General features: G+C 44.3%; 1 protein-coding gene across 7 annotated transcripts in view; it reads right to left on the bottom strand.

Moving 5' to 3' along the window:
- Window positions 1-8,514: 8,514 nt before the first annotated feature.
- Window positions 8,515-12,990, bottom strand: part of TMEM41B (transmembrane protein 41B) — a 30,565-nt gene continuing 26,089 nt past the window's right edge. For 3 of the 7 annotated variants that reach the window (XR_013404037.1, XR_013404038.1, XR_003722659.2), the window contains 2 exons: window positions 10,914-11,136; window positions 8,515-10,371 (listed from right to left, as the gene is read on the bottom strand). Coding sequence is in view for 2 of the 7 variants with exons in the window: in XM_077963465.1 (XP_077819591.1) it covers window positions 10,967-11,136 (170 nt within the window). In the remaining 5 variants the exon portion in view is untranslated. Of the gene's footprint in view, window positions 11,137-12,990 lie in introns of all 7 variants that reach the window. The other 4 variants (XR_003722660.2, XM_077963465.1, XM_002799640.4 and 1 more) reach the window with 2 other exon arrangements.

The raw sequence follows: 12,990 nt of genomic DNA, 5'->3' as shown, positions 1-12,990 counted from the left end.
ACCAGCCTGGCCAACATGGTGAAACCCCGTATCTACTAAACACACAAAAAATTAGCAGGGGGGAATGGCGCATGTCTGTAATTCCAGCTACTTGAGAGGCTGAGGCAGGAGAATCACTTGAATCTAGAAGGCCAAGATTGAGATCGTGCCATTGCACTCCAGCCTGGGTGACAGGGCCAGACTCCATCTCAAAAACAAATGAACAAACAAAGAGATTAGAAGAAGCCTTGGGTAGAAATCCTCAGGCACCAAAATTCTGATCATTTCTACCTTTGATTCCCACTTTATCAGGCCACTCCTCTTGTCAGGAATTTGCCTATAAACTCTTGGGGAAAAACTCTCAATATTGGAGGTAGTTTCCTTAGTGAATTCCCAGTCCTGGATGGAGGAAGTAGGGAGACAGAAGTGAATATTGAGGTTGCTAACACCTTCAATTCCTCAGCCTAAAAGGGCTTTTTGCATTACTGTTGTTAAACTGGTGGTAAGAAGCCTGGGCTCTTTTTTTTTTTTTTTTTTTGAGCCGGAGTCCCACTTTTACCAGGCTGGAGTGCAGTGGCGTGATGTCGGCTCACTGCAACCTCCACCTCCCGGGTTCAAGCAATTCTCCTATCTCAACCTCCCAAAGTAGCTGGGACAACAGGCGTGCCCCACCACGCCCAGCTAATGTTTGTATTTTAGTAGAGACGGGGTTTCACCATGTTGGCTAGGATGGTCTTGATCTCTTGACCTTGTGATCCGCCTGCCTTGGCATCCCAAAGTGCTGGGATTACAGGTGTGAGCCACCGCGCCCAGCCAAGAAGCCCAGATTCTTATTCAATGATGGAAGAGCAAACAATCAAACGTAACTTTTGTTGTTTCATTGCCCTCCAGTCTGCTCCTTCAGCTGTAGTTACCAATATTAATGCAAACGTGCACGTGCACTCCATTAACTAAAGCTTCTTTTGGTTTCTGGGTTTTGTTAATTTCTCAGATCTATTCTTCTCTTTTGCTTCCATTGTTTCTCCAGGGTTGCTTTTACTTTTATGTATTTTTCATTGAAAAGTATTAATTGCGGGGTGTGCTGGCTCACGCCTGCAATCTCAGCACTTTGGGAGGCTGAGGCAGGCCTGAGGTTGGGAGTTCAAGACCAGCCTGACCAACGGAGAAAGCCCATCTCTACTAAAAATATAAAATTAGCCGGGTGTGGTGGTGCATGCCTGTAGTCCCAGCTACTCGGGAGGCTGAGGCAGGAGAATCACTTGAACCCGGGAGACAGAGGTTGCGGTGAGCCACTTTCACACCATTGCACTCCAGCCTGGGCAACAAGAGGGTGACTCTATCTAAAAAATAAAAATAAATAATTAACGAGCCCCGGTGCAAGTGGCTCACGCCCGCCTGTAATCCCAGCACTTTGGAAGGCTGAGGTGAGTGGATCACCTGAGGTCAGGAGTTGGAGACCAGGGCGGCCAACATGGCGAAACCCTGTCTCTACTAAAAAATACGAAAATTAGCCGGGCATGGTGGCCCACATCTGTAATACCAGCTATTCAGGAGGCTGAGGCAGGAGAATCACTTGAACTCGGGAGGCAGAGGTTTCGGTAAGCCAAGGTTGTGCCGCTGCACTCCAACCTGGGTGACAGGGCAAGCGTCCATCTCAAAACAAACAAAAAGACTATTAGGTATTTGCCATAAAAAATTGAATGCGGCCAGGTGCAGTGGCTCACAACTGTAACCCCAGCACTTTAGGAGGCTGAGGCGGGTGGATCACTTGAGGTCCAGATTTCGAGACCAGCTTGGACAGCATGGTAAAACCCTGCTCTACTAAAAATACAAAAATACAAAAATTTAGCCGGGTGGGGTGGTGCATGCCTGTAGTCCCAGCTACTCGGGAGGCTGTGGCAGGAAAATCGCTTGAACCCGGGAAACAGAGGTTGCGGTGAGCCAATATCAGGCCATTGCACTCCAGCCTGGGCAACAAGAGGGAGACTCTGTCTCAAGAAAGAAAAAAAAAAATCAAAAACAAAACAAAACAAAAAAAACCTGAATGTATACATGGAGCTATTTTAAAAATGAAGACTGAGAAACAAAATTGGAGGGCTCTTTTGTAGAGCCCTGTTTCACTTTTTGCATAAAACATAGAATAATTGGAGTCTTAAAGTAATCCCCAAGTTGGGTGAATTCCCAGGTAGAGTCTTCTGCCACTCTCCCCATTCCCAGAACCAGGTCTCTCTTTTGTTTCTGTCCCACATCATCCCAGGGATATCACTGGCTGCTTTAATGTTTAATCTCAGGGTCTCTATCACTGTTAAGGGGAAGGACATGATATGACCTACAAGCTTTCTGTTCACAGGGATCAATTCAGCTCGTTTCCAATCTCTTTTTTTTTTTTTTTTTTTGGTGGGTGGGGGAGGGGCAGCTAGGGTCTCACTCTGTTGCCCAGGCCAGAGTGCAGTGGCATAGTCTCGGCTCACTGCAATCTCCACCTTCCGGATTCAAGCAATTCTCATGCTTCAGCCTCCTGAGTAGCTGGGATTACAGGCATGCACCCCCATGCCTGGCTAATTTTTGTATTTTTAGTAGAGACGAGGTCTCGTCATGCTGGTCAGACTGTTTTTTTTCCTTTTTTATTTTTGAGACAGAGGCTTGCTCTATCTCCCCGGCTGGAGTGCAATGGCACGATCTTGGCTCACCGCAACCTCAGCCTCCTGGGTTCAAGCGATTCTCCCACCTCAGCCTTCCGAGTAGCTGGGATTACAAGCATGTGCTGCTACATCGGCTATATTTTGTGTGTTTTTTTTAGTAGTTGACCAGGCTGGTCTCGAACTCCTGACCTCAGGTGACCTGTCCGCCTCGGCCTCCCAAAGTGTTGGGATTACAGGCGTGAGCCACCGGGCCCAGCCTGTTTCTTTTCTTTTTTAAAGACAAGGTCTTGTGGCTGGGTGCGGTGGTTCACGCCTGTAATCCCAGCACTTAGGAGGCCGAGGCAGGCAGATCACCTGAGGTTGGGAGTTCGAGACCAGCCAGACCAACATGGAGAAACCCTGCCTCTACTAAAACTACAAAATGAGCCGGGCATGGTGGCACATGTCTGTAATCCCAGCTACTCAAGAGGATGAGGCAGGAGAATCGTTTGAACCTGGGAGTGGGGAGGTTGGGGTGAACCGAGAGCGAGTCATTGCACTCCAGCCTAGGCAACAAAAGCGAAACTCCATCTCAAAAAGAGAAAAAGACAAGGTCTCATAGTGTTGCCCAGGCTGGTCTCAAACTCCTGGGCTCAAGTGATCCTCCTGCCTCAGCCTCCCAAAGTGCTGGGATTACAGGTGTGAGCCACCTCGTCCAGCCTCAATTTCCTATTCTTTTCCCCTTCATATCAGCATTCCATTTCTTTTTACATTCATCCGGTGGGATTGTAATCATGTGTCTGTCCTGCTCTCCCCCGACCAAGTGGTAGGCATGTGACCCCTGGTATGCAAATGCTGAGCAAGTATGACAAGATGTCTGCACTTTATTTGGCAGTGGCCTGACCTCCATCCCACTGTGAGGCATTTCTGGGTTCTAGCCTCTCCCTTTTGCTTAAGCCAGCCAGCATTTGTTGCTTGCAATCAATAAACCCTCACTGACAGCAGCCACACTGTATAGAGTATCAGGACACGAGTGCGGCCTGCCCCAAATGCCCAGCTTCAGCTCAATATATCAAATGAATGTTTCTGCCCCACACACCTGACTCAGGTAGCCCTTTGTTTTCCCAGAATCTTCCCTATATGTTAAGGCCTGCTCAGATACCATCTGGTTTGTAACCAACCCTTCCCACATTCACAGCTGAAGCCAACTGATGCCCAAGGTTTGCTTTAGGCAGCACTTCCACCAAAAACAGGAAACGTGTTTACTCACTTCTCCCAAAAATCTCACTCACTGGGCCTCTGAACTCAACTCCAGCTCCTCAGATCTGAACTGATGCCTCTCCTTCCAATAAGGCTCTTTAGAATTGTTTTTGTTTTCTGAGGCAGAGTCCTCTTCTGTCCCCCAGATTGGAGTGCAATGATGCCATCTCAGCTCACTGCAATCCCCATCTGCCGGGTTCAGGGGATTCTCCTGCCTCAGCCTCCCAGAGTAGCTGGAATTACAGGCATGCGCCACCATGCTCAGCTAATTTTTTATTGTTAGTAGAGATGGAGTTTTGCCATTTTAGGCTGGTCTCGAAGTCCTGACCTCAGGTGATCCACATGCCTCGGCCTCCCAAAGAGCTGGGATTACAGGCGTGAGCCACCGCGCCCAGTCCCTTGACTGGTGTTCTAACACCAATGAAACAGTCTACCCTAGGCTGGGAAGGTGGCTCACACCTGTAATCCAAGCACTTTGGAGGCCAAGGTTGGCAGATCACCTGACATCAGGAGTTCATGATCAGCTTGGCCAACATGGCAAAACCCCACCTCTACTAAAAATACAAAAATTTAGCCTTGCGTGGTTGCGGGCACCTGTAATCCCAGCACTTTGTGAGGGCAAGGTGGGTGGATCACCTGAGGTCATGAGTTTGAGACCAGCCTGGCCACCATGGTGAAACCCCATCTCTACTGAAAATACAAAAATTAGCAGGGCACGTGGTGGTGGGCACCTGTAGTTCCAGCTACTCAGGAGGCTGGGGCAGGAGAATCACTTGAACTCGGGAAGCAGAGGTTGCAGTGGGCCAAGATAGTGCCATTGTACTCCAGCCTGGCGACAGAGCGAGACTCCGTTAAAAAAAAAAAAGGGGGGGGGGCCAGGGCCAGGCACGGTGGCTCACACCTATAATCCCAGCATTTTCAGAGGCTGAGGCGGGCGGATCACCTGAGGTTGGCAGTTTGAGACCAGCCTGACCAACATGGAGAAACCCCATCTCTACTAAAAATACAAAAATTAGCTGGGCGTGGTGGCACATGCCTGTAATCCCAGGTACTCAGGAGGCTGAGGCAGGAGAATCGCCTGAACCCGGGAGGTGGAGGCTGCGGTGAGCTGAGATCACACCATTGCACTCCAGCCTGGATAACAAGAGCAAAACTCCATCTCAAAAAAAAAAAAGAATTAAATTACATTCAATTAAAAAAAGAAAAAAAAGGGATGTGTAGGGTGGGGGATCAGACTGGGGAGGAACATATACGTAGATAAAAGTACTGGCAATGTTCTGATTCTTGGGAAGCGGAGGTTGCAGTGAGCCGAGATCCTGCCACTGTACTTCAGCATGGGCAACAGAACCAGACTGTCCAAAAAAAAAAAAAAAAAAGGGCCACCCTAGTGATTTAGTTACTAGGCAATCCTGTCTCAGAGGTGAAAGGTACTGAGTTTTGAATCAACACATTAATATTTGCCTGAGGCCTGTTAGCTTACCATGAAAGAATCCACTTTTAGTAGTGTCAGTTAATAATGGGCAAAAACACCATCTTCCAGTGATTCATGATGGGTTTTTATAGGTTTACTCTAGAAAGTTGAGACTATTAAAATATGACTAGTTTTCCATGTAAAATATACAATATATAGGACAATGTATTCCTTCACACTGCTTCCATAACATAGTGTTCTAATGCTAATCTGAGGGTAGTTTTTAAAACTGCCTTCAGACTTTGGTTACCCCAGAACCATAATGGTGAATACTGGGTCAATTTCTACTCCCAGCACTGTATTGAGCAGTCTGGTCATAATGAAGAGTGCTCACTTGGCACAGCTCTAGAAGCTGGATAAGGCACCATACAGCTCAGATGGAACCCGAAAACATAACAGTTAAGTGAGGTTCCCCCACCTTCTATTCTCAAAGAGCAATCCCTGCTAACACATAGTAGCAAACAGATGACTTGATATTATGGTTTGTCATACCAAGTGCTATTTCAAGAATTAAAGAACTCTAGAAGAGTCTCTTTATACCTCTATGGAATTCTCATTTTATCTTACTTTGTATTACGAGCAAAGTAATAAAATGGAAATCAATGCAATAAATGGCAATAAAACATCCAAGAAGAAGCTCGTTTTGTTTTTCGATGTGGTTGAGTATTTCATTATAAATAGTATGGTGGCACACATCTGTAATCTCAGCTACTCCGGAGGCCAAGGCAAGGACTGCTTAAGCCATGGAGTTCAAGACCAGCCTGGGCAACGTAGCAAGTCCCAGTCTCAAAAAAAAAAAAAAAAAAATACTGGGCACAGTGGCTCACGCCTGTAATCCCAGCACTTTGGAGGCCGAGGTGGGTGCATCACAAGGTCAGGAGTTCAAGACCACCCTGGTCAACATGGGGAAACCCCATCTCTACTAAAAATACAAAAATTAGCTGGGCACGATGGCGGATGCCTGTAATCCCAGCTACTCGGGAGGCTGAGGCAGGAGAATTGGCTGAACCCGGGAGGTGGAGGTTGCAGTGAGCCGAGATCACGCCACTGCACTCCAGCCTGGGTGACAAAGCAAGGCTGTCTCAAAAAAAAAAAAAAAAGAACGTTAATTTACTTAAATGTGTGTGAAAGTATATTGTAAGCTGTAAAACAAGCTATACAAAGCAAGGTACGCTTAATTTAATATTCTGAATTGGGGCAACTTAATAATTTTTCATTAATTTCAGAGAATCCTATCATGTCTGAGCTGTAAGGATCCTGGACCTTAGAGCTCTTTTTTTCTAGATGAGAAAAATGAGGACGAGAGCTTAAGCAATATCCTGCCTCAAGTCACCCAGACTAAGTTTGTCCCAGATAAAAGAAAAATAATAATCAGAATACTGAAAACTGCAATAAGAGGTATCTTCTAAACATCTTAAGTATGACCACTGAATGATTATCAGGAAAGCTTCAGCCCTTTTGATTATACCCATTTTCAAAAAGCCAGAGACCTTTAAAAATATTCCTTTATAAATAACTCATTCTATATACTAGAAATATTTACTTACCTCAACTATTTATTTAGCAACAGGGTGCCACTCTGTAGCCCAGGCTGGAGTGCAGTGGTGCTAACTCGGCTCACTGCAACCTCCACCTCCTGGTTTCAAGCGATTCTCCTGCCTCAGCCTCCTGAGTAGTTGGAACTACAGGCATTCACCAACACATCCAGCTAATTTTTGTTATTTTTAGTACAGACAGGGTTTCACCATGTTGGCCAGGCTGGTCTCAACCTCCTGACCTCAGGTAATCTGCCCACCTTGACCTCCCAAAGTGCTGGGATTACAGGCATAAGCCACTGTGCCCAGCCTTACCTCAACAATTTAAATAATTGCTTTAGAATCCTCAAAAGCCGGTTGGCCATGGTGGCTCACGCCTGTAATCCCAACACTTTGGGAGGCCAAGGAGGGTGGCTCATCTGAGGTCAGAAGTTCAAGACCAGTCTGACTAACATAGAGAAACCCCATCTCTGCTAAAAATACAAAATTAGCTGGGTGTGGTGGCACATGCCTGTAATCCCAGCTACTCGGGAGGCTGAGGCAGGAGAACCGCTCGAACCCGAGAGGCAGAGGTTGTGGTGAGCTGAGACCGCGTCATTGCACTCCAGCCTGGGTAACAAAAGCAAAACTCCGTCTAAAAAAAAAAAATCCTCAAAAACCAAGAATTACAAGTTTTAAATATTTCAGCTGGGCGCCGTGGCTCACGCCCAGCACTTTGGGGGGCCAAGGTGGGCGGATCACGGGGTCAGGAGATAGAGACCATCTTGGCTAACACAGTGAAACCCTGTCTCTACTAAAAATACAAAAAATTAGCTGGGCGTGGTGGCGGCCGCCTGTAGTCCCAGCTACTTGGGAGGCTGAGGCAGGAGAATGGTGTGAGCCCGGGAGGCGGAGCTTCCAGTGAGCCGAGATTGCACTCCAGCCTGGGTGACAGAGTGAGGCTCCATCTGGAAAAAAAAAAAAAAAGAAAAAAGTCAAAAATTTTTTTTTTGAGTCTCGCACTCTTGCCCAGGCTGGAGTTTAGTGGCGCCATCTCGGCTCACTGCAAGCTCCACCTCCCAGGTTCACGCCATTCTCCTGCCTCAGCCTCCCAAGTAGCTGGGACTACAGGTGCCCACCACCACACCCAGCTAATTTTTTGTATTTTTAGTAGAGATGGGGTTTCACCATGTTAGCCAGGATGGTCTTGATCTCCTGACCTCGTTATCCACCTGCCTCTGCCTCGCAAAGTGCTGGGATTACAGGTGTTTGAGCCACCACGTCTGGCCCAGAATTTAAGAATATACTTTTATTCAACGACGAATTTGTTTTTAGTTTTTTGAGAAGAGTCTGGCTCTGTCACCCAGGCTGGAATGCAGTGGCGCAATTTCATCTCACCACAACCTCCACCTTCTGGGTTTGAGCGATTCTCGTGCCTCAACCTCCCAAGTAGCTAGGACTATAGGCGTATGCCACCACACCTGGCTAATTTTTCATATGTTTAGTAGATGGGTTTCACTATGATGGCCAGGCTGGTCTCGAACTCCTGACTGCAGGTGATCCACTTGCTTCCGCCTTCCAAAGTGCTGGGATCAAAGGCGTGAGCCACCTTGCCCGGCCAGAGTTTTTTAATCTAAGTACTTCCATGAAATAAATCCCAAATGTGACATTTAGGTTTCTCCAGTACAATTTATTATTATTATTATTATTACATTTTAGCTTGCATTTACTAAGTGTCATGGAAATATTATACTCAAAGTAACAGAGTTCCAGAGAAAGACCATTAATTAAGAAAGAACAGTTTCACTTTCTTAGCATGTCAACTTCTAGTTAGCCTGCTTGTCTCCGCACCACAGATGCTTGTCTTCTTGTGGTTGTTACCGTATAATTGTCAAGCCAAAGCTTGAATTTACATGTGGCATCAGGCCGAGTCTATGAATCCATGAAGACAGGCCATCAACTGCACTGAGGGTACAGCCTGCTGAAGGGTCCTTTCTTGACAGTCAATGATGATGAATCTGGAAAAACTGTCTATTCTCTTAGGAGAAGAAAATATACCCCACCTAAAGTTGTAGCTACCATTAACAAAAAAAAAAATTAGCAAAGGGAAAGAATCAATGATAAGGACAGTAAATATACTCTGAGAATAGAGTAAGTACAATTTACACACGCTGGAGTAAATAGTGAAGCTTCTGAGTCTAAGCTCATTTTTAAAATTCTGATAAAAATTTACTCAATTACATTTTATACAGTAATATTTAGTGAATTTGTCCAAAAAGGCTATGTTTTAATTTATGTGTAAAAATAACAAAGGATTTATCAGTCTCTGGGCAATAAGAAAGGAAGAAAGCCTTGCTAGAAATAATAATCTCACACAAAAGGCCAGCTGACATAAGAATACTATAATAATCAATATATTTTCTTTGTATTTACAATAAAATCTATCTGTTAATACTGTGATAGAAAAAATAATCAGTCCACATCATGTAGTAAAAACAGGCTTTTGAGGATGATTATACCTCTCATAATAAAAACATACAAGGATTTCTCATAGCTAAAGGACTTTTCAACATAATGAGTCATGGGTGAAGGTAAAACTGACAGAACACTTTAGATCAGCTATGTCCTACAATCAAGGAATCAAGGGCATTACCCATTTACCAAGCAGCAAAAAGCACTTTCATTTTTCTAGAACTATTTAAATATAGTAGTTGCCATGTGATCAGTTAATTTTACTTTGTGAGTTAGAAAAAGACTAAATTGGGAAACTGCAATAAGTAATCAAAAGCAGCTCCAAACAAAAAAGCCATCAATAGAAACAAAAGGCATTTTTCTAGGTGTATTATGCATAAAAAGAATAATTACACATTATTAAATGTATTCTTTAATAACCAGATTAATAAATGAGGTAAAATTTAGTCATTGGAACAAATAAACTATATTTAATCACTTGTGTTTTGCTGTCATTGTTTAAAATAATTAACTTAATGTCTAAAAACTACAAACTCTTAAGTGTTTGCTTTTTAGAGCCCCTTTTGAGATATTAAAGAGACATAACAAATTATCTGAATATAAATTATCAATACCACGGCCGGGCGCAGTGGCTCAAGCCTGTAATCCCAGCACTTTGGGAGATGGAAGTGGGCAGACAGCCTGAGGTCAGGAGTTCAAGATCAGCCCGGCCAACATGGTGAAACCCCATCTCTACTAAAAACACAAAAATTAGCTGGGCATGGTGGCACACACTTGTAATCGCAGTTACTCAGGAAGCTGGGCCAGGAGAATCGCTTGAACCCAGGAGGCGGAATTTGCAGTGAGCCGAGATCATGCCACTGCAGTCCAGCCTGGGCAACAGCAAGACTCCATCTCAAAAAAAAAAAAAAGAAAAAAATTAACAATATCAAATATGATACAGTTATATAATACCAATTTTGTACATGCACAGTGAAAATACTGTAAAAACTACAAGATAAAAGAAAACAGACTGGCCAGAACTTTAAATTTCAGACTAATCCATGATAAAAATCTAGAAGATAAAAAACAAAAATGAAATTAACAAAATAGACAACTTGATATCCTTTCTATATTCAGTCGTCTACTAACATGCAATTTCCAAACAAATCCATTACCTCAAAAGAGGAAGAAAATGTAAATCTCTTTTTAAGTTTTCCAGTTTATGCTCTGAAAAAAGCCTAACATTAACAAAACTTGCAACACTACTTTAAAAAATCTAGAATTTAAGAATATCTATTTTAGTTATTAAAGAGAAAAAATATTCAATTAAATCAAATGAATTAGCTGGATCAACAATTTCCTACCACACTACTATTATCTATAGCTACCCTTGGTATAATACTTTATGTCTAAGATGTCTACCTTAATACCATAATACTTTATGTCTAAGATGTCTACCTTATTGATAGCACTTTTCACAGTATACCAATTTCCATTTTTACTTTCTTCTCCCCTTGTCGCTTAAATGTATTACTTTATCTGACAGGAAATTTTATTTTACAAATTCCTTGTTTAATTACTGAAGAGGTGATTTTAAAACATAAATGGATGCACCTGTTAATCCTGAGATGGTGATGACAGCAAAACTAAAAATCAGATGATTATTTTTACTCAAATTTCTGCTTTAGTTTTTTTTGGAAGATGGCTGGCAGAATAGAAAGCACAGCCAAGATCATCAGAATAAATATTGAGTTCCAGGAAACAGCTTCTCCTGCTGTTGTAAGTTGATACAGTGTTGTTCCTGCCTTAATGGCTACAAAAGAAGGAGGTGCAACACCTGAAATAAAAAATAAAAAGATACAGTAAAAACCACCAACTGTTTTTAAAAAATTAAAATTTTCTGTGGGCATAAAGTTTCTTAATAGAGCTATTTTCATTTTGGGAAAAAAAATTAAGAATTTAAAGCTCAAGTTTATTTCCATATAAAGAATTCAATCTTTCCTAATCACCTCTTAAAGATAATGATCTTTTATTTTTTATTATTTTGAGACGGAGTTTCCCTCTTGTTGTCCAGGCTGGAGTGCAATGGTGCGATCTTGGCTCACTGCAACCTCTGCCTCCTGGGTTCAAACGATTGTCCTGCCTCAGCCTCCTGAGTAGTTGGGATTACGGGCATGCACCACCACACCCAGCTAATTTTGTATTTTTAGTAGAGATGGGGTTTCTCCATGTTGGTCAGACTGGTCTTGAACTCCCGACCTCAGATGATCCGCCCACCTCAGCCTCCCAAAGTGCTGAGATTACAGGCATGAGTCCCCATGCCCAGCCAGGATAATGAATTTTAAAAACCCAAGATAAGTGCCCAGAGAATAATTTTATATTTATCAAAAATGCTTCCCCGCCACCCCCCCAAGAGTTTGACTCTATCAACTCATTGCAGCCTCAGTCTCCCCAGGCTTGGGTGATCTTCCCACCTCAGCTTTCTGAGCAACTGGGACTACAGGCATGTACCACCACACCCAGCCACTTTTTGTAATTTTTGTCAAGAGGGGGGGTTTGCCATATTGCCCAGGCTGGTCTCTATAACTCCCAGGCTCAGGCAATTCGCCCACTTCAGCCTCCCCAAGTGCTGGGATTACAGGTATGAGCCACCACACCCAGACTATCAAAAACCTTAAAAGAAAAAAAAAGGCCTGGCACAGCGGCTCGTGCATGTAATTCCAGCACTTTGGGAGGCCAAGGCAGGCAGATCACTTGAGGTCAGGAGTTTGAGACCAGCCTGGCCAACATGGTGAAACTCCATCTCTACTAAAAATACAAAAATTAGCTGGGTATGGTGGCGCACACCTGTAATCCCAGCTACCTGGGAGGCTGAGGCAGAAGAATCACTTGAACCCAGGAGGCAGAGGTTGCAGTGAACTGAGATCACGCCACTGAACTCCAGCCTGGGTGACAGAGAGAGAAAATCTGTCAAAGGAGAGGAAAGGAGAGGAGAGGGGAGGGGAGGGGAGGGGGGGGAGGGGAAGGGGGAGGGGAAGGGGGAGGGGAAGGGGGAGGGGAAGGGGGAAGGGGGAAGGGGAAGGGGGAGGGGAAGGGGGAGGGGGAGGGGGAGGGGGAGGGGGAGGGGGAGGGGGAGGGGGAGGGGGAGGGGAAGGGGGAGGGGGAGGGGGAGGGGAAGGGGGAGGGGGAGGGAAGGAAAGGAGAGGAGAGGACAACAGAGGAAAGCAAAGGAAAGGAAAGGAAAACGGAAAGGAAAGGAAAAAAGGAGGGAGGGAGGGAAGGAGGGAGGGAGGGAGGTCTGTTCTAGCAATTTCAAGTTTAAGATACTGAAAGTGTGAGTAAAGAGAGCAGTGCATACAAAAGTACATACAGAATGATGGCATTTCACTAAAAATCAAAACAAAGGGAAAGATATTACTTTAGCCAAAGCTAAAATTAAATCTCTGCCTTTCACCTGTAAAATGGAGATAGAAACAAAAATTCTCTCTTTAGATTCCATGGATGACATTTAACAAAATTAAAAATTCCCCATGCTGATGTCAGTTTGTCAATTTTTTTTTTCTTTTCATTCTTTCTTTTTTTTTTGAGATAGTGTTTTGCTCTGTCACCCAGGCTGGAGCGCAGTGGCACAATCTCGGTTCACTGCAACCTCTGCCTCCCGGGTTCAAGTGATTCTCCTGCCTCAGCCTCC

The sequence above is a fragment of the Macaca mulatta genome, chromosome 14 (genome assembly GCF_049350105.2).
Source record: "Macaca mulatta isolate MMU2019108-1 chromosome 14, T2T-MMU8v2.0, whole genome shotgun sequence".
Lineage (NCBI taxonomy): Eukaryota > Metazoa > Chordata > Mammalia > Primates > Cercopithecidae > Macaca > Macaca mulatta.
The sequence above is the reverse complement of the archived record's forward strand: the minus strand, read 5'-3'. Positions and strand labels throughout refer to the sequence as shown.